The 19,632-nt window shown below is 51.6% G+C and overlaps 2 protein-coding genes across 4 annotated transcripts; both read left to right on the top strand.

Annotated features, from left to right (window-relative positions):
• The first annotated feature begins 794 nt into the window (after positions 1 to 794).
• Positions 795 to 8,017, top strand: KRT2 (keratin 2). Of its 3 annotated transcripts, none has more exons than XM_045800981.2 (10): positions 795 to 1,394; positions 2,378 to 2,592; positions 2,939 to 2,999; positions 3,760 to 3,855; positions 4,492 to 4,656; positions 4,956 to 5,081; positions 5,898 to 6,118; positions 7,204 to 7,238; positions 7,336 to 7,530; positions 7,645 to 8,017. In XM_045800981.2, the coding sequence occupies exons 1-10, from the start codon at positions 795 to 797 to the stop codon at positions 7,806 to 7,808; spliced, it is 1,878 nt and encodes a 625-aa protein (XP_045656937.2). In that variant the 3' UTR covers positions 7,809 to 8,017. The 3 variants fall into 3 exon arrangements, with proteins under 3 accessions (XP_045656937.2, XP_087711558.1, XP_045656936.2); XM_087855432.1 differs by having other exon boundaries at positions 7,336 to 7,566; XM_045800980.2 differs by having other exon boundaries at positions 7,336 to 8,017.
• Positions 8,018 to 15,379: 7,362 nt separating this feature from the next.
• LOC148107819 (keratin, type II cytoskeletal 2 epidermal-like) lies at positions 15,380 to 18,531 on the top strand. Its single transcript, XM_087855397.1, has 8 exons — positions 15,380 to 15,415; positions 15,884 to 15,924; positions 16,006 to 16,095; positions 16,338 to 16,386; positions 16,730 to 16,825; positions 17,014 to 17,160; positions 17,994 to 18,150; positions 18,305 to 18,531. The coding sequence occupies exons 1-8, from the start codon at positions 15,380 to 15,382 to the stop codon at positions 18,529 to 18,531; spliced, it is 843 nt and encodes a 280-aa protein (XP_087711523.1).
• The last annotated feature ends 1,101 nt before the right edge of the window (positions 18,532 to 19,632 follow it).

Below are 19,632 nucleotides of genomic sequence, written 5' to 3'. Positions count from 1 at the left end.
AGTCCCTCATCCTTTGGGTTTTCATGTGGGTAAATGACAGAGTTGATAAATATGAGGACTTCTAGTTACAAGAAAGAAAATTCTCCTCCTCTCAGTGACTGACTCTTGTGCTCTCCTGGTGTGGTATGTATTGGAAGGAGTCAAGATATTTTGAAAAATGCCAATTTTTTTGAAGCATCCTAGGCCAACTTCTTTCTGTAAGGGCATGCATACCTGCCCCTGTTACTTTGTACTCCACAAAATTACTTGTGGACACTCTCCCTGGAGCAGAGGGAGAAGCAAGAACTCTAAAGCTGCCACTGAGGGGCCCCATAGTTAATAAGCCTGTCACCTCTTTCATCAGCCTCACCGGGTGGCAAGCCGGCACAGGCCCGGTGGTAGCTGCCCTCCTTTGGGTTGGTCCAGAACAGGGAACAACATTCTGCAGAAGGTCTTTTTTTTTTTTTTTTTTTCTGATTGAGAAACCCACGTCCTGATCTCCTCTTTTGATGATTTCACAAAAATCGAATTGCATGACAGATGCCCAGATAAACAGGAGGAGTTTGCAGTCAAAGCAAGTTTTGGGATGGAGCTGATTAGTAGATTTTTAATGGCTATTAGCTTGATAATCACTAACCAGGCGTAGCTTCCAGGGAGACCAAACCCATGCACAAGTGTGCCCACACCCATGCACACTGACACCTCATTGGCAGGTATAAAAGGGGGGGACCCTGACAGTCTCCCGACAGCAGAGCGTAGTCTCCAGCCTTAACTCGTCTCAGAAACCTCAGTTTTCCTCACTGGGCAGAGGCGTCATGAGTTGTCAGATCTCGTGCAGATCTCGAAGAGGAGGAGGAGGAGGGTTCCGGGGCTTCAGCAGCGGCTCAGCCGTGGTCTCCGGTGGGAGCCGGAGATCGGCCTCTAGCTTCTCCTGCTTGAGCCGCCATGGTGGTGGCGGAGGGGGCTACGGCGGTGGCGGCTTTGGCAGTCGGAGTCTTGTCGGCCTCGGAGGCACCAAGAGCATCTCTATTAGTGTGGCCGGAGGAGGTGGAAGCTTTGGCGCCGGTGCTGGATTTGGTGGCAGAGGCGGTGGCTTTGGAGGCGGCAGTGGCTTCGGTGGAGGTGGCTTTGGAGGCAGTGGCTTCGGTGGAGGTGGCTTTGGACGCGGTGGCTTTGGCGGAGGCCGCTTTGGAGGTGGCGGTGGCGGTGGCTTTGGAGGTTTTGGAGGTTTTGGGGGTTTTGGCGGCATTGGGCCTGCAGAATTCCCCGGCGGAGGCATCCACGAGGTCTCCATCAACCAGAGCCTCCTGCAGCCTCTCAACGTGAAAGTGGACCCAGAGATCCAGAACGTGAAGGCTCAGGAGCGGGAGCAGATCAAGACACTCAACAACAAATTTGCTTCTTTCATCGACAAGGTGAGTCACGAGAAGCTGGCTCCGTCCGATGCTCAGGATGCCCCACTTCCACTACGCACCGGAGAGGAAACAGCTCAGAGTCACTTCTTTTAGGAGGCCTTGGTGTGGTCAAACTAGCCTGGCTTATTTCCCAAATGGCAAAGATGCTGGCTTCATGGGCTGCGTCTTCTGAAACAGTCTGCAGCTAGGAATTAGGTATGCCTTGGGCTTCACTGTTTCAGCCTAAATAAGTAAGATTTATGGAAAATTCGGAAAATCGTGGGAAAAACTGAAATAGACAGGTAATGGACTGAGGAGTTCAGGCCAAGAGGCAGCAGGTGTCGGAAGGAAGAAGTTGGAAAGACATCTTCTGAGATAGTCTTTCCTTCCCTGGAAGTCATTACTCTCTTAAGTTCTGGAAAGCTGAACCTGCTTGGGGTTGAGTGAAATTCCTGCCTTCAAGAGAAGCATGCTCAGTTTTGTGACCTATAAATTCTTTATTGGGGTCACTTTCGAGCGTTACAGAGTTTAGTCCTACTTCAAGGCAGATGAACTTGCCCAAGAAATTTATGAGGCTCTTAAAAATCAGACCGAGGAGCCCTGCCCTGCAGTGCTCGCACACTCAGCACCTTTAGGGGCAGTGCCAGTGGACGCCTGTTTTTGGTTTGCCCAAGACTTTATAGGACTTTTGCTGGGAATTTAACTAGGATGGGAGAGGGAAATGGCCTGGAGTCTCGGGAGCAGCTGCAAACAAGATAGTGGGCGGTGAAGTAGGAGAAAGAGTTCTCTGCATGGAAAGTGCCAGATGTCACATTAGGAGTCTGTAGAACTTTCCAAGTGTGGAGGCAGGGAGCTTGGGCTGGATCCGGCATCCGGCTTGTGAGCACAAAGCCGCATAGACTTCTTTATGTCCCGAAGCAGGATCAGAGCTGCCTCTGGCAAGTGAGGCTCGCCGGTGGGAAGGGCAATCCAGAGCTCCCGTGCTCTTCCTCTGGTCCCCGCAGGTGCGGTTCCTGGAGCAGCAGAACCAGGTGCTGCAGACCAAGTGGGAGCTGCTGCAGCAGCTGGACGTGGGCACCCGCACCACTAACCTGGAGCCCATCTTCCAAGCGTACATTGCCAAACTGAAGACGTACGTGGATACGCTCTCTGCAGAACGGACATCCCAAGATTCAGAGCTGAACAACATGCAGGATCTTGTTGAGGATTTTAAGAAGAAGTAGGTGGCCGAGTAAACACTGAATGGATATTGACTGTAGCCATCCGATCATTCCCCCAGGAGGCCCCTCATGTCCCCATTGCATTTGTGGTGATGATTTGTGTATGCCTGTTCTTTGTGAGGAAGACATTGAGGGCTTCAGAGATCGTGTTTTCTTCACATGTTTGGGAGTTAATTTATAAAAAGCATCCTTATTTGGGACATCATAGTTAGCATTTGGAGAGTGAAGGAGTGTTCCATACTCTTAGAGAGTGGAGGATTTGGGGGTGAGTCCAGTAGGAAAGGGGAAAGAAAAAAGTAAACAAAGTAGAACGAATCTAACAGCTGTGTCCCCGGATCCCCACAGGTACGAGGATGAAATCAACAAGCGCACAGCCGCCGAGAATGATTTTGTGACCCTTAAAAAGGTGAGCAAGAGAATGTCACGGCTGGGTGGGACTGAGGGGGCTTCAGAAGCCCACTGGATCCAGGCAGACGGGCTGGAGTACAACTCTGAGTGGAAACAGCAGCAACCAGAGGAAAGGATGAGGCATGTGCACCGCTGGTTCTCTTGAAAACAAACGTGTCTGCAGTTCAAGCTGCTGGAGCATTTCTACCGATAACCTCCTTAAAGCTTACGGCGGGCTGTGCAAGACGCAAACAGAAAGCACTTCCGTTTTCTTCTAAAGAGCTGAGGAAGGGATGGACATCCCTTAGGATGCTAACAGATGCTGTTGGTCGTGCTGACGAGTTTGGGCTAGAAGGCAGAAGTGTGGCTTCTCAGGCCGGTTCCTGCAGAAGCTTTGGTGTAAAATCCACAGAAGTTCCAGAGAGGTGGGATGGACAGACGCCATGGGAGAGTTGAGGGCTGTTAACAGGCACTGGGCCCTGTAGTGGGAACACACAGTGTCTCAAGCAGGAGGGAGAGAATGGTTGAAAAAGCTCGTCCCGCCAGAGCTCTGATGGTCTTGGGGAAGGTGAGCAGTGGACGAGGGCGGGGGCCCCCAGTCGAGGTGCACTGTGGACTCCGCGCCAAACGACGCCCCATGGAGACATGGCTCTCCTGAGGTGCCTGGGATGTGGGACAGCAGCTGACAGGGACTGGGTGGAAGAGAGGGACAGAGAGTGTGGGGCCCATACCTTGAGCCGTGCGTGAGTGTCGCCAGAGGCCCCTGACGTTTTCTGCAGGATGTGGACAATACCTACATGACCAAGGTGGAGCTACAGGCCAAGACGGACGTGCTGACCCAGGAGATTGAGTTCTTTAAATTCCTGTTTGATGCGGTAAGGAGGCTGCTCCTGGAAAGCCCCTTGCTTCCCACTCTTCCTACCAAAGCAGTCCTTCTCAATGGGCAAAAAGGGGGGATGAGTGGGGTTTATGGACTGGCTGACTCCCACTTTGCCACCACTCCAGCCTACTAGGAGTTTCTGGGGTGCAGGTCTTGGAGGAGAGGAACTATCTCTTCTGATGTCACAGGAGTGAAGGCTCGGGAAACCCGGGACACTATCCCTTCACTCCATTCCTCCAGTGTCCAGCTGCCCTTAGGAAGAGAGCCGTCCTTTTCCCATCCCCATGTCTCATGTACTTCAGACCTCCCCTCCGTGTCCATGTGTACACATATCTTCCAAAACATTTGTCATCCACAGGCTTCTTTCTGGGGGCACCAAACTTATCAACACTGTCTAAATGGTGGAGGCTAGACAGCAGGGAGATCAGAAATAGACGCCTCTCCCATAATTCTCTGCATCCCCTTGGCAGAGGCCTAAGATGGGTGGTGATCTCGCTTTCTCCCAGCCATCGTATCCCACCCAGCTTCGTCTGAGTGTCTGTGTTTCCCTAACACTGGGGAGGGGGCTGCCTCCTCACCGCTTTTGGCTGTGGGCAGGGAAGCCATGGCCAGACCTCCCATTGTGTTGCAGGAGCTGTCCCAGATCCGGCAGACTATCACCGACACCAACGTCGTCCTGTCCATGGACAACAACCGCAGCCTGGACCTGGACAGCATCATCTCTGAGGTCCGCGCCCAGTACGAGGAGATCGCCCGGAAGAGCAAGGACGAGGCCGAGGCCCTGTACCACAGCAAGGCAAGGACGCGAGAGCAGAGAGAGCCACAGCTTGAACAAGCTGGGTTTCACCTCGGCCAGAAGTGGCCAGTGAGATGACAGGTGCCTTTGTCTAATGGAAGTTGGGCCTCATTCCCAAGCAAGAGTGTCCACGGGACCACAACTGCCCTCAACTAAGAATGGCACCGACTCCTTTTGGGGATGTGAGATAGCCCCCCACCTCTCACGAAGCCGGCTTGGTTGACCCGCCCTGTAGTAGACTTTCCTTAGCTCCAGCCAGGCTTTCTCCAAGCTGCCACTGTCCTCCTCTTCCCGTACAGTATGAAGAGCTCCAGGTGACCGCGGGGAAACACGGAGACAGCCTGAAGGAGGTCAAGATGGAGATCAGCGAGCTGAACCGCGTGATCCAGAGGCTGCAAGGGGAGATCGCCCATGTGAAGAAGCAGGTGGGCACAGCCCTGAGGGCTGTGCGTCTCCAGGGGTCGGGTCGAGTGGGGCTTGGGCGGGTGGGAAGTCATGTGTCGGTGTGGGGGGGGGGGCGGGAATGTGTGAGCGTGTGTGTATGTGTGCGTGTGTGAGAAAGAGGAGAAACTGAGAAATTCTCGTCTAGCATATGTTGATCTCAAACATCTAGAGCGTAACATCAATTAAGGCTTGTAACAATTTTTATGGTGGCCTAAGAGACGTTCCAAAGTGAGGATTCGTGCAGGGAAGGACTGTGTTACCTTTCGGATTGCTTCCACAAATGAAAGGGAGTGCTGACAGATAAAGCACAAGGTCATTTGGTTGGGGGGGTGGTTGGAGGCAGAGGGTCCCCTCCCACGCTTGGCACAGGCCCTAAGCACCAGCGGTGGTGGTGGGGGCAGCAGGTGTGGCAGGGAGCTGGCCAGCGGATGGGCGTGAGCTTGGAAGAGATCGTGTGGGGCAAAGAGTCGACTCCCGAGGCAGCAGAAGTTCTGTGAAGCAGTCCATGTTTCATCTGCAGCTGTAAACTGGGATAATGCCCTGTGTTGTGAGGACAAGGGTCATCACGGGGAAAGCATAAGGGTCCAGTCACAGGTGACTGGAAGACGATGACTCAGGGATGACAGCAGGTCTTAGCATCATTGTTTGTGACTCACATTAACTCCGGAGGGACCCAATCCTTCCAGGGCCAGTGAGTCTGGCTTCCCACACCCTAAACACATCTTCCCCCCCTTGCCCCCCTGCCAGGCAGACTCTACTCTCCAGACCAACAGAAACCTTTCCTCCTTCTCTCCCAGTGTAAGAGTGTGCAAGAAGCCATTGCGGATGCTGAGCAGAAGGGAGAGCACGCCCTCAAAGATGCCCAGAGCAAGCTCTCGGACCTGGAGGACGCCCTGCAGCAGGCCCGGGAGGACCTGACCCGGCTGCTGCGCGACTACCAGGAGCTCCTGAACGTCAAGCTGGCCCTGGACGTGGAGATCGCCACCTATCGCAAGCTGCTGGAGGGCGAGGAGTGCAGGTGGGGGGCGCTGGGGAGGCAGAAGCCCCTCTCTCCTAGAACCAGGGCTGGAGGCCAAGGCAGGGAAAGCTGGGGCGGGGGATGGGGAGCAGGGCCTTCTGACAGCCAAGAGCTGACATCACGAGGTTCCTCAAGCAGCCATTCTCGTCCCAAAGCATTAGTGTAGAGTTGTAGATTTATCAATACGGAATGACTATCAAAGCAGATTAAATTCAGCAAGTTAATCTTGGTCTTTTCCGAAAGAGAAAATAAAATGTGGTGAAAACAGGTTAGTCCTAGACAGCCTGAAACATTGGCTTATGGGTAAGCAGGGTGCACGGTGCCTTCTCCCTCCACCTTGTGACCCGGAGCAGGGGGGACCATGTTGGAAGGCGCTGACTGGCTGGCTATTCCCCGGCAGCAGGTGCCAGACCCGGTTCTGTGCAGATTTCTGGCGTGACAAACTGAATCATTTGCTCACCTCCCAAGGGGCATCTTTCCCTCCTCTGTTTGAAGACCCTCTCTGAGCCCTTTGTCCATGTTAGCGGCATCCCCAGTGATTTCATCTGGCTGAAGCAACCGGAAGGGGGAAGCGACCCCAGGCCACCAGCAAGCCAGCACGACAAGGAGGAGCCGCTTTGCTTCGGCTGTTGCTCTGCGCCTGTCTTCGAGGCCAGGCCTCCTATGCCCCGCCTGCAGGAAGAAGCGGGAAAGATTTCGGATGCAGCCAAGGCGGCAGGGGCAGGAGGGTAGACTAGGGAGGCTGTACAGAGTTGTAGTTCTTTCTGAGTTGCGTGTTCACAGTGCAGCCTTGTTTCAAAATTTCTAGCAGGGCTTGGGTTCGGACTATCAGACCGATGGGTTTCAATTCAAAACTGTGTTGCAAATCAGAAGTGAATTTGCTTGTCGAGATGCCTCGGGCTGCTACGCCGTGTGGACAGACGTGGGGCCTGCCCACCTCTGCGATCTGGCAGCACGGAAGAGAGCGGGCTCTGGAAGGCCCCGGTGGCTGGTGGTCGAGGTGCATGCTTGCAGGCGGAAGCTATGGAACGCTGCACACAGACCCCAAGGGCCCTGCCATGAGCTCTTTTTTCTGTTCCTGACAGGATGTCCGGAGACCTCAGTAGCAACGTGACTGTGTGTAAGTAGTGGGGGGCTCCTGTCCCATGGGGGGTGTGTCGGGAGGACGCAGGCCGAGGTGGTCGGAATTGCCATGGGGACACCATCTCTCTCCGCAGCTGTGACCAGCAGCACCATATCTTCGAGCGCGTCATCCAAGGGCGGCTTTGGAGGCTATGGGTCTGGAGGTAGAGGATCCGGTTCTGGAGGAGGCTACAGCTCCAGAAGTGGCAGTTACAGCTCTGGAGGCAGGGGCTCAAGCTCCAGAGGGGGCGGTGGAGGGGGCTACGGCTCCGGCGGCGGCTCCAGAGGGGGTTCCGTCTCTGGAGGAGGATACAGCTCTGGAGGCGGTTCCAGAGGAGATTCTAGCTCTGGAGGAGTATACAGCTCTGGAGGCGGTTCCAGAGGGGGTTCCGTCTCTGGAGGAGGATACAGCTCTGGAGGGGGTTCCAGAGGAGGCTCTGGCTCTGGGGGAGGCTCTGGAGGGGCATATGGCTCTGGAGGTGGCTCTAGAGGCGGTTCCAGCTCTGAAAAGGGTGGTTCTGGCTCAGGTGAAGCTTATGGTTCCAGTGTGACCTTCTCTTTTAGATAAGGGTGGAGGTCCCCTCTTGACTCTTGCGCTTTAGAACGTAGAAGCCTGTCTCTGCACATCCAGTGGACAGCAGGTGAAACCTTGTCATCCACCTCTGATGGCACTTTGGAGGAAAGGGATGCCCACACACCATGTTTGAAATATCTTCTCTCCAAACCCATTAGTTGGAGCCAGTGACACCCTCTGTGCCCTAGGGAAGACTCTGCATTGCCTGGGCTTGTACTTCCAGCCATGCCCCCTTTCCTGGCCCCTCCTTGCATTGCCCATTTGCTGGTCCTTCTCCTGAGGACTACTCTGTTGGGGGCCTCATCTCAAAGCCTGCGCCTTTCTCGTGGCCCTGCCCCCAGGGAAACCTGTTTCTGTGTACATAGCCCACCTTGCTGGCTCTGCATCTAAAGTGCTGTGGTCTTGGTGTCTGCACAATAAACTTCATTTGCAATTTATAACATGTGGTGTGTGTGTAATGTCAAGCCTTGGCAGAAGTGGGTAGCTGGGAGTTATTATTCATCGCTGTCTGATTAAGATACCAGAAAATGGAGAGATTGGGAAATGATAAAAGAGAAGCTTCCTGGAGCAGGGACATGTTGCCCGGAGGCAGTGTGGCTGGGAGAAGCCAAGGGTATTTTTTTTTCTGGACGTCTCTAACATCAGAGACAGGAGGGGCTAGCCCTGGAGTCAGGGCATGGGGGTGATGTTCTCAGAAAGTATTTGCCAGATGTGGGGACTGTGATATTGCCAGGAGGGTCACAATGGGATTTGTGGAAAGTTCTCATTCCCAGGAAAAGCCACTCTTAACAAGCTTTTCCAGCAGCTGTCCCCTGCCCCCCTAATCCTCTTCTCACATGAGCTCTGATCTGAGGTCCCTTCTCCTCAGGGCCAACCAGCTGAGCCCCTGGAGTTCCATTCAGGCTGTCTGCTTCCAAGGCCGAATTCCCTTAGCTCAACCTAGGTCACAAACACTCTACATCCCGAAAGTTCTAAGTCCCCAGCAGGAGTTCTCAATGAAGGCTGAACAAGAGGGTCTGGGGAAGTCTCTGGAGAACTATAAAGTGGTCTCCAAAAAAAAATCCAATCACTATTTTCACAGAACATTTTTCCAATTCTATCAGAGAAATCCCCCAACACATTCAGCAGACAACGGACCCTTTTCTTCCCCCCACATCCAACAGCCCTCTGAGACCCCCTAGCCCCGGACATCCCAATCAGGCAGTCTTCCCCTGTGGTTGGGATGGTTTCAGCCTCTTCCCCGCAAAGACCTGTCACCTCACTGGAGCTTCCTGGAGCTGAGGAAGGGCTGGGCTCTTGGGGTTGGGATTAGACTGGCCAGAGTTGCCCAATGGGAGTCGGTGGCTTTGGTTGGGTCAGGTCAAGCTATAAGTCTGTGGTATTCAATGCAGCAGACATGGTTTAAAACAACTCAGGGAAGAAAAAAATCCTGGGGGATTCTTTTGTCTTTCATTTTACTTTAGCTTCAAAGCCTTGGTGAGGCCTTAGTTGAATCTGTGAGACCCTTCTGCATCGCTTGAGGCTGTTGAGATGACTTTGAGCCATGCAAGGGAGGCGTTAAGAAGGAATAAATGCTTCCAGCTGGTCCTGGGTCTGAGGGTGTGGGACAGAAAGAGCTCTGAAGGCTGTAGGCCGCAGGGTGACAGAGTCCCTGAGGCTGACCAGTCCAGGGTGCTGTGCCTGTCACAGCCTTGGTTAGGTGGGAGAGGTCTGCGGAGGTGAGGGTACCAGCCAGGAAGGGGAGGGGCAAGGGGCCTGGCTGTTCCAGAGTGTATTTACTATGCAGGCATGAATATGGCCTTAAACAGGGCCTAGTCACCCAAACATTTAGGGCTGGAAGGGAGCTTTAGCCTCAGTGATTTTGAGCCCCCACTGTAAGTAAGGAAGCAGGTAAGGTCCAGGGTGGGCCTAGAAACCAGGCTTCCCCAACGCATGTACCGCTTTAAGGCTTCAGAAACAGTGAGCTGTTCTGATAACTTTCTGAGGGGAAAGAAGGTGAGGCAGGTAAAGTGTCAGCTTTTATTCCCAACTACCTTAATTGCTGAGTCTTTCGGTGGTATGAGTCTCCCACCCCTTTTATGGGTCACACTCCTCACTTCTCCTCTACCGGGGACGAAGCCCTTCTCTTCAGATCTACTCGTTACTTTCATGTTGGGCTCCAAAGGCCAAATGAGCCCACAGAGGAGCTCAGAGGGACACAGGCCTGAAGCCTGAAAGAAATCTGGCTGTAAGCAGGTAATGGAGTGAGGCGCCAGCTTTGGGGGATGGATTCTCCTTTCCTCCTAATGTCACAGGTGACTAGTCCAGAATCTGGATCACACCCCTCCTACCTCTGCTTGTCTTCCACCGAATCTGGTAACTCACTTGTCAGGGCTTGGGCTTCGAAAGGGAGATGGGCACAGGGAGAAGGGTTTTATGAGCTCTCTTTCCATAGGGAACTGGGCTAAATATTGACATCCTGATGGTGTGGCAGAGTATTTGGGAAACCCTCCCTGCTGTGCGGCTCCCTCCCTTTCTCTACCTGTGAGTCCCGGTATGAATTCAAACGAGCTTCTTTCCTCCTTTGACCCGTTACCACCCTCTTTCTTCCCTCTCAACTCAAACGAGAGTCCTCGGAGAGCTCACCCCCTCCAGAAAGCCTGCTTGAGTGGGACACTCATGCTCCCATTTGCTGTGAGGAGGGGAAGGCCTTTCACCGGGAGTTGGGAGACTAACGTGCTGACCTTCACCTGGGGGAAATTGCTGGGCAACATCAGACTAGTCGCTTCTCTTCCCAAGCAGATAGAATGAGATTATCCCTACACACCTCTCCAGCTCAGGGGCAAAGAGCCCTGTCCGTGCTGTGGAGTTGGGGAGGGCTGGAGCACGGATGGGGCTTCAGTCTGGGGGTCCAGAGGAAGGTGCTCCAAGGCGCATAGGGAGAGGCTGGGAGCAGAAGAAGGCTTGGGGACCCACTGCAACCGGCTCTTTCTTTGCCTATTTTGACTAGAAGCTCCTCGAGGGCTGGGAGAACACTTTCTCTGGCTCATGACCTTCCAGAGAGATTGGTCCAGGGTCGAATGTGCCTGGGGTGCTCGAGAAAATTTTTAAGAAAATGATTTTCTTTCTTCTTTCTTTCTTTCTTTCTTTCTTTCTTTCTTTCTTTCTTTCTTTCTTTCTTTCTTTCTTTCTTCTTTCTTTCTTTCTTTCTTTTTTTTCTTCTTTCTCTTTCTTTTTTTAAGATTTTATTTATTTATTTGACAGGGAGAGAGGCAGTGAGAGAGGGAACACAAGCAGGGGGAGTGGGAGAGGGAGAAGCAGGCCTCCCGCTGAGCAGGGAGCCCGATGCAGGGCCCGATCCCAGGACCTGAGCCGAAGGCAGATGCCCAACGACTGAGCCACCCAGGGGCTCCAGAAAATGATTTTCAAAATAGTGATAACTTTCACTAGAATCCCAGCCTTGCCTAAGGAAAAGGACAAGACAGAAAGGACCGTACAGTCACATTCTGCCTCCACCTGGGAAGCCCAGTGGGCCTAGGCTGGTCTAGTGGCCAAAGTGCACCACTTCCCAGCAGGGCTCCCAGTCCGTGCCACTGCAGGTGTCATACGTTCAATATCTGCTTTAATTCGACATGGACGTATTGAGTTCTGGGATCAGCCCGTCTTGGTCAAATCCTGCCTCTACATCTTCACTAGCTGCAATATTTGGCAAAGCCCTTAATCTTTTGAACCTAGTTTCTCCTTCTAAAAACTGAAGATAACGGTGATATCTACCTCGTAGCGCTCCCGTGAGGATTAAATGAGATTATCTTTGTAAAGCACGTCCCACTCTCCGGAACACAGTGACCAGGCAGTAAACGTTAGGGCTGTGGGTGCTATTTTTGCTGCTGGAGAAAGACATGGACTTCATATTTATCTTTATAGAATGTCAGTGGTGCAAATTAGTAGTTATTTCCATTCTCTTGATTGGTTACGTAACCCCCTAGTTAAGTAGCAAGAACAGATGTCATGATCACCCCATTTGACAGAGGACAAAACTGAGGCCGAAAAGCCCACAGTCACAAAACTGGGAAGTAATGGAGCTGGAATGAAGCATGAAAGGTATACATCTTACATTGCACGTCATTTCCGCTATACCCCCCTCTCTTTTCCTCCTTTGCTCGGATCGCATTAGGGGTGTTTGTACAATGGGTGGGGCCGGCTACTTAGGCCTGGTGAAGCAGGGAGGGTACAGGATTATAGGGTGAGGGAAACATCTCAGCTTCTCAGCTGCGGTCTGGAGAAGGAGCCCGACTAGGAGAGATCGCTGAGCCCTGCCAGTGCACGTGTGAACGCTCAGGGGTACCAGGTGACTTGTGGAGGGCCTGCAGGGTCGGGGGGCAGAGATGGGGCTAGGGGTCAGTGTGGTAACCTGCATTTTCCCGGCCTGGGTGACAGATGGTGAGAGGAGCCTGAGTCCAGAATATTCCCTTGGGCAGCTGCCCTCATAATCATGGGGGGACCAAAAGAAGAGACCAGTGTCCTTGCCCTGCTGAGCATTTTCCAAAGGAAGGGTTGTTGCATTTCCTTGCAGAGGGGTTTGGAGCATTTCAGGGCTTGATTGCATGTATTATAAAAATAACAACTGCTCATTATTTCAAGTTTGGAAATACAGAAAGGTAAAAAAATTTTTTTTTTAATCAACCATTATGTGCAATAACAATTGTTGACATTTTGATATAAATGTATCATATTTTGAACATATTTTTCTAAGGTATGGAGCTTTAGTCAGTTTTAAAAAATATATAGCTACACGCCGACTCGATCTCCAATCTTATTCTAGGTCTTCTTTTTCTGTACCTCGGACTTCGTGGTCATACCGATTATTCAGTTTTGATTCCTCCCTTTCTCAGTTAACAATAACACAGAAAAAAATCTTGTTTGCATAAAACTTATGACCATCATTTAAATTTTCTATGTACTATTCCATTTACGGATCCAGTTTATTTAACTATTTTCTCTTCTCTTTTGCACATCTGTTTTGGGAACACACACACATAGTCACACCCATGTATTTGGCGAGGGGGGACGGTGGGAGTAAAGAAGCAGAAGCGATCCCCACCAACTGTAGAAAACTCCATTGAACAGGTCTCTCTGAATCACCTTTCTTTCCAGATCAGTTTCCAGTTCGTCAGTGTCACTGTTCAAACCTCTAGAAGAGGTACCTCGAGTTTTAATACCACTCTGGTAGAAACTAAAAATGTTGAAATACAAATGGTTTCAGAAAACAGCTTATCTGAGAGCTTTTGGGATATAATCGCACACACCTTGTGTTGCCTAGGTCAGCAGACAGTTGATAGATAAATAATAATAAGAAAACCCTGTTAACTGATGATTATTTGACATACTGGTCCCACATAGATGGTACTGTTTTTGTTTTGTTTTTTTCCTTTCCTTTCTTATCACTTTCAGCTTCAAGGGAGTCAAACCCAAGAACTTATCCTTGGCCAGCTGCCAACTCCAGGAGATCTTTGAGGGGAGCCCTCTGCATCTTAGCAGAGAAACATCAAGACAGCCTCTTCCCAGCTCTTCAGTGTCACTCATGCCCCTCATGTCACCATGAGCAGGCCAATCAATGCCTTGAAGTGTCAGAGCAGGAGTTTGGGCAGTGGCTTGGCCATCCTGTCAGGAGGGGACCGGGAGGGGCAGAAAGCTCACTGTTGGTCCGCAAGACTGGTGGCTGTTTCCAAGGCTACACCAGGCCGGGGGTTACAGTAGCTGGAGTCTTGCTAGTTTTGGTGGGAGAAGGAGTTTTTCCATCAGTATAGCTGGAGGTCTGGGCCAAGGCAGCAGTCTAGGGAGGTACGAGGGTGGGTGTTTTGGGGTGGCAGCCTCAGGAGGGTGAGCTTTGGCCTTGGTGGTGGTTTTGGAGGACTGGGGTTTGTATGTCCAGCAGTCTGCCTTGAGGGCATCCAAGAAGTTGTAACGAAGCACAGCTTGCTGGAGCCACAGAGGTGAAGATCCAGGAGGTGAAGCAGCTGGAGTCACAGCAGAGCAAGGAACTTGATGACCATTTCACTTCCTTCACTAACAAAGTGAGTCTTCTTCCAGGTCTTTCTTCCAGGATGGACATGGGCTAGTGGTTACCACATTGGACAGTACAGGTCTAGATTATCTGAGGTCAACTAGCCCAGTCCCTGTCTCTTAGATTTGGCTCTGATGGAAGGTGGCCACTTTATTTTTCATGTTCTCCAAGCCTCCTTAGGAACTGGACCTCTCAGCTACCTGTCACCACTTCATCAAACTAGCACTTACAGTCTCACCCTGAAATAAAGGTGATCTATGCTGCGCGTAGTAAATCAGAACAGCCTGACAGGTTCAGTCTCAAAGAAGTCAAAATGGCCAATGGATATTTTCTCTCCAGCAGACTGGCATTTCCACTCTCAAAGCCAGTGAGTGGAGACCACCAAAACCAGATGTTGTCCAGTTAATGGGCTCTGGAAAAAGGAGCATGGGGCCAATGCAAATGATTTGACTAGGTGATTTTCAAATTCTGCTGGCCAGGCCGAGAGTGGTGAACTATATTCACAGCCTGGGGGAGTCCTGACCTTCAGATCTCATCCAGTCTTAGCACCAAAAGCAGGCCAGACTCCGTATACTAGCTGCAGCAAACAGTGTGCTCTTGGAGCAGTCTTGGATTGAGGTTTACTCTGAGTAGCCCTGGGGAAGATGAGGCGGGCAGGAAGGTTGCATCTTGAGTCTGTGCCAGTGGGACGCTCAGGATTGTCTGGGAGGAATGCTGTAGGTCTGCCCAAACCCACCCCTCTCAGGGTGCTCTTTCTTTGGGAGGGGCAACTATGGATTAGCACTATTGCATAGACTTGGAGCTGGGAAAAAAATAAGAAGCAGCCAGTAAGAAGTAAAGCAGAATTGGTGAATGTGCCCAGAGCTCTGGAGTTAGGGCTGTCTTACCACTGTAGACAGGATACTAAGGAGCTATGTTCTTGGGGCACCTGGGGGGCTCAGTTGGATAAGTATCTGCCTTCGGCTCTGGTCATGATCTCAGGGTCCTGGGATCGAGTCTTACGTCGGGCTCCCTGCTCAGAAAGGTGTCTACTTTTCCCTCTCCTCCTGCCCCCTCCACTCTTGCTTGCTCTCTCTCAAATAAATAAATAAAATCTTTTTAAAAAAAGGAGCTGTGTTCTTTCCTGATGACTGTAGTTGATAACACTATATTGTGTAATTGAAATGTGCTAAGAGAGTAGAACTTACATTTCTCACACATAAAAGATAACTATGGAAGGTGATAGATGTGTTCATTAACTCAGTTGTGGGAGCCCTTTCATGATGTATACATAAATAAAATCATTATGTTTATACTTTCAATATATTATCATTTATTGTATCTCAATTATACCTCTATAAAGCTGAAAAAAATGTGGGAATTTGTATGGGGCTCCTGCTTGATTAAAGCTCCAGCTTGGGAAAAAATTAAACTAAACTATGCTCTTCCTTCATGGCCTGACGAGGGCTGCTGGGCTGAAAGGTGGGGGCAGGAGTTGAGGGATGAGTAGGACAGGAGCTTCACTGTAGGAGGACAGTGTCTCATGAGCTTTACCACGAAGGTGCTCAACGCATTCAAGGTACTGATTATCAGTTAATTTTTCTCTTTTGCTACTAATTGTGGCTGTCACTTGCAATGTCAGTAAAACAGAGAGAAGGGTGGGAAAAGGGAATATTTCATCCCCATCAAGTAACTGGCTATTTGGTAAAAGAATATTCCCGAGAGTGAGTTATTTTGCTGGCTCATCGATAAGTCTCTTCCTGACTTCTTCCCAAATCATGCGGGGCAATGGTTCTCAAACTTTGGTGCAAGTAAGAGTCAAGGAGGGAACTTGCTGAACATTCAAAGGCCCAGACCCTATCCTACATTAGGAAACCCAAACCTCTGTATAAACATGCCTAAAATTGCTTCAAATAATAGGGCTAACTAGCCTCTATCGTAGCATGTTGGGAATTAACACAAAAATGGACTCACTTGTCCCTCTCGCCAGGCCCAAGCCCACTGTGGCTGTCCCCTGGGGCTGAGACCTTGGACTTCCTGGTTCCAGGTGTGGTTCCTGGAACAGCAGAACCAGGTGCTGGAAATCAGGTGGGAGCTGCTGTAGTTGGGTGTCAGCACCCGCACCAACGGCCTGGAGCCCAACTTTGAGGGCTATGCTGGCAACCTCAGGAGGCAGAGGGACAAGTCCCCAGCAGAGAAGATAAGGCAGGCAGCAGAGCTGAAGATCACCCAGGATGCCACGGAGGAATATGAGAACAAGTGAGTGGCAGGGGAAGGTGGGACAGTTGGTGTTGGGCCAAAATACATGTGGCTTCCAAGTCTGGTGTGAGAGCAATGCTAGGGCACAGAATTGGCCTCGCTTTCCAGGAACTTGTGGGGTCTTTTTCTGCCTGTTTTCTTCCTGTGAACCTGTTTGTGGATGTACGTTCGGAGTGTAGGACAGCAGAGAAAAGAGAATGTCTCGAGACGTGACAGTCTCCTTATCCACAAACCGCCACCAGATACGAAGCAGAGGTCACCAGCAGGACAAAGACTGAGAGTGACTTTGTGGTGCTGAGGAAGGGGAGAGGCAGCTGGCTTTGTCCGCCAGGGCTCAGTTTGGTGCTCTTTCCAGCCTGCTCTGCACCGGGCTCAGTTTCTTCCGCTGTGGAAGCATCCCCGGCCCCAGCTCACTGCCAAGTCTGCACTGAACTGTGGGCAAAACTGTGAGAAGTGGTAAGAATGAAGGCTACCCTGATTTCTGTCTCGGAAGTCCTATTTTCAACTTCTTAAAGGTATCAGATCCACCTGGCATTGTTCCCACTCTGTTAGTCTCCCTCAGCGCCTGCCCTACTGATGTCACTCTCTCCCTGGCATCTTGAGGTCACTGGGCCCACTGCCTCCTTTCTTTCAGGATGAGGACAGTGCCTACTTGGTCAGGGTGGACCTCGATGCCAAAGAGGACACCCTGCAGCAGGAAACTGAGTTCCTCCGGGTCCTCTATGCTGCTGTAACTTTGGGGTCTAAGCTCCCTGGAAGCCCCTGGGATGGTTGGAAAACTGAGAAAGAGAGAGAAGTTTCTCTGGGCTGCCCCTGAACTTCTCTGCATGGCTGCTGGTGAGGCGGCTCTGGGAACCCCTAAATATGGGTGCTGAGCATTTCCAGAGGACTGATCCCTATCCTGCTGCACGGGCCCAGGGGCAGCAGCTGGTCGATGACACCAACATGGTACTGTCCATGGACAACCACTGGCATCTGGACAACATCTTCTTTGAGGTCAAGGCCCAGTATGAGGAGATCGCCCAGAGGAGCAAAGCTGAGGCCGAGGCCCTGTACCAGACCAAGGTGCCCACCTGGAGAACTGTCCTGTGCTGGCTTATGCCCAGAGGACATATAGGATCCCCACTCCCGCCAATAGCGTTTGATCTACTCCTTTGGCTTGCGGTTGCTAGGGCCATCTTACTTCATCCGTCCTGTGCTGGAGATTAGTGGGGAAGGAACCTGTGAAAGTCTCTGGCTCAGCCACCGCAGCAAGTGGGTCTTGCCATTCCTATGTTGGGGGATGCTGACCCAACTCTGCAGACCCAAATGTATTTAGAGGCACCACACTGGCTTTCAAACCGGCACAGCTGGCTCTTCAATCCATGCGTCATGGTAGCCAGTGTCTCACCCAGGCTGGCTTCCTTCTACCAGCACCTGCTCCCCCTGCCTTCCCTCCCATATATCTGTGGGAGCACATCTTCAGGGAGCCTGAACTTCCCAGTACCCACCTGAGTGGAATAGGGTTGAAGGCAATTCCTTAACAGGAATAATGATTCCAGGTCCACACTTGAAATGGTTGCTGCCTTCTTCCTACTGTGGGTTGCCTGTTGGCTATCTCTCCTGTCAGAGCCTGGCTGGGAAGGACAGACCAGAGGTGTATTCTTGCCCAAGATTTGGTCCTGCGATCTTTGGTAGTTGCATTCCTAGGCTGGGTAGGAATGTTTTCTTTCCTCAGCCAGACCCTGCTTTCCCAGAGATAGGAATGTGTCTCCTGTATGGGTTGGTTTCAGCCACAATGACTAGACTGAGCAGGGCACATGAGTCCTGGCTGAGTGAAGCTTAGAGGTCTGGAGTGAGTTGCTCTGGGTTTGGCTCTCCCTGTGCTACCTTTCACTCCTGCCTTTTCCTGGTTCTAGTGCCAGGAGCTCCAGGCCACTGCCAGAAGAAAGAGTGATGACCTCAAAGTGATTAAGATGGAGGTCAGCGAGCTGAACCAACCTTCCAGACACTTCAAGCGGAAATCACCAATCTCAAGAAACAGGGCACCGACTTGGCAGTGGAAGCTTTTCAGGGGTGGAGTTAAGAGAGATTATTTTATTTCTTTATTTTTCTAGGTTTGTACATCTTCCATAGTAAATTACGCAGGTGGGCAAAAGAGAAGCACAGCAAGGGGGTTGGTTTTTGGTCTTCCATGCCCCACTTACTGTCTGCTGGTGGCTGTTGGCAGAGCACTGCCCCCTGCAAGGCACCAGCCTGGAGGCAGAGCAGAAGGGTGAGCTGAGCCTCCAAGATGCCCAGGATAAGCTGGCCGAAGTGGAGGCCACCCCGCAGCAGGCCAAGGAGGACATGGCCCGGCTGCTGTGTGACTACCGGGAGCTGCTGGGAGCTGAGCTGGTCTCGGATATGGAGATCGCCACCTACCACAAGCTGCTGGAGGCTGAGGAGAGTAGATAGGTGACCCAGGGGGCAGAGAATGTGTGAGTGACCATCAGTAGTGACCCTCTGTCAACCTTCCCATCTGTGTCATGGACAATTAATTAATTCACTTATTCCCGAAACATCACCTGAGGTTTGTCAGGGGTGGGGAAGGGGGGTCTGGTCAGGGCCTTTGTCCAGAGTGCACATGAGTAGTGCAGGTCCTGGCCCTATAGGCTGGGGTTCCTAACTCCTTCAAACTTTCCCTCTGAACCTCTGGACCAAAGGGCAAAGTGGGGAGATTTCCCTGCCATTGAGAAAAACAGAGGAAAAAGAGTTTTCCTTAGCTTTCTTCAGTCCAGGTATGGTTGGCCTAGGCCCTAGCTGGGGAAAGGGTAGAGAAGGACTCTTGGACAGAGGGGGCTGGAGAGAGAGTATCAGTTGTGGGAGTCCAGGAACAACGGCAAGGAACCCACCGAGAGTCAAGATTGTGGGCAGGGGAAACTGAGGACAGCTACCCTTGTCGCTCCAGGTCGAAACTGATGCAGTTCTGGAGCCCAGGTATTTTCTAGAGTGAGACTAAATTACACATTACACATGGTATGGATCACATGTAGGGTATCCTTCCTTTGGAAATTGTCCTCCTCTGAGCCCCCATCAGAGGATTTATTGATTATTCTAATTGTTTTCATGCCAACAGGCTGTCTGGAGAAGTCACTGACAATGTGAGCTACTGTGAGTAATGAGGGATTCTCCTTTGTTGGTGACTCAGTAGTCACCCCTGACCTTTCCTGAGATAAGGAGGGAGGAGCTCTCAGCTAGGAGACTGGGGACCTGCAGCCATGACCTCACTCTGTGGGCACTGGCTGTGCAGTCTTGCACTGCTTGCGTCTTGTCCCACAGGTCACAAGACCAGGAGGGGATTCGAGTAGAGGATTCCTTTGCTTCTAGGATCTCATGCCCCTCTCCAGGTGGAGGAAGCAGAGACCCTGCCATTAGGACCCCCTGGCTGTGATGTGGAGAGTTGGTTCAGAAGGATGGGTGGGGTGGGAGCACTGGCATTGGTGGCCATTGTTCCTTTACGGACCACTTCAGGAAGAAGCCCCTCAATGCTGTGTGTGAGATGGGTGTTCAGGGATG

This window comes from Ursus americanus, chromosome 25 (genome assembly GCF_024610735.1).
Source record: "Ursus americanus isolate L20-20 chromosome 25, mUrsAme1.1.p, whole genome shotgun sequence".
In the NCBI taxonomy this organism is placed as follows: domain Eukaryota; kingdom Metazoa; phylum Chordata; class Mammalia; order Carnivora; family Ursidae; genus Ursus; species Ursus americanus.
Note: the sequence above shows the minus strand (reverse complement) of the source record. Positions and strands in the feature narration are given on the sequence as shown.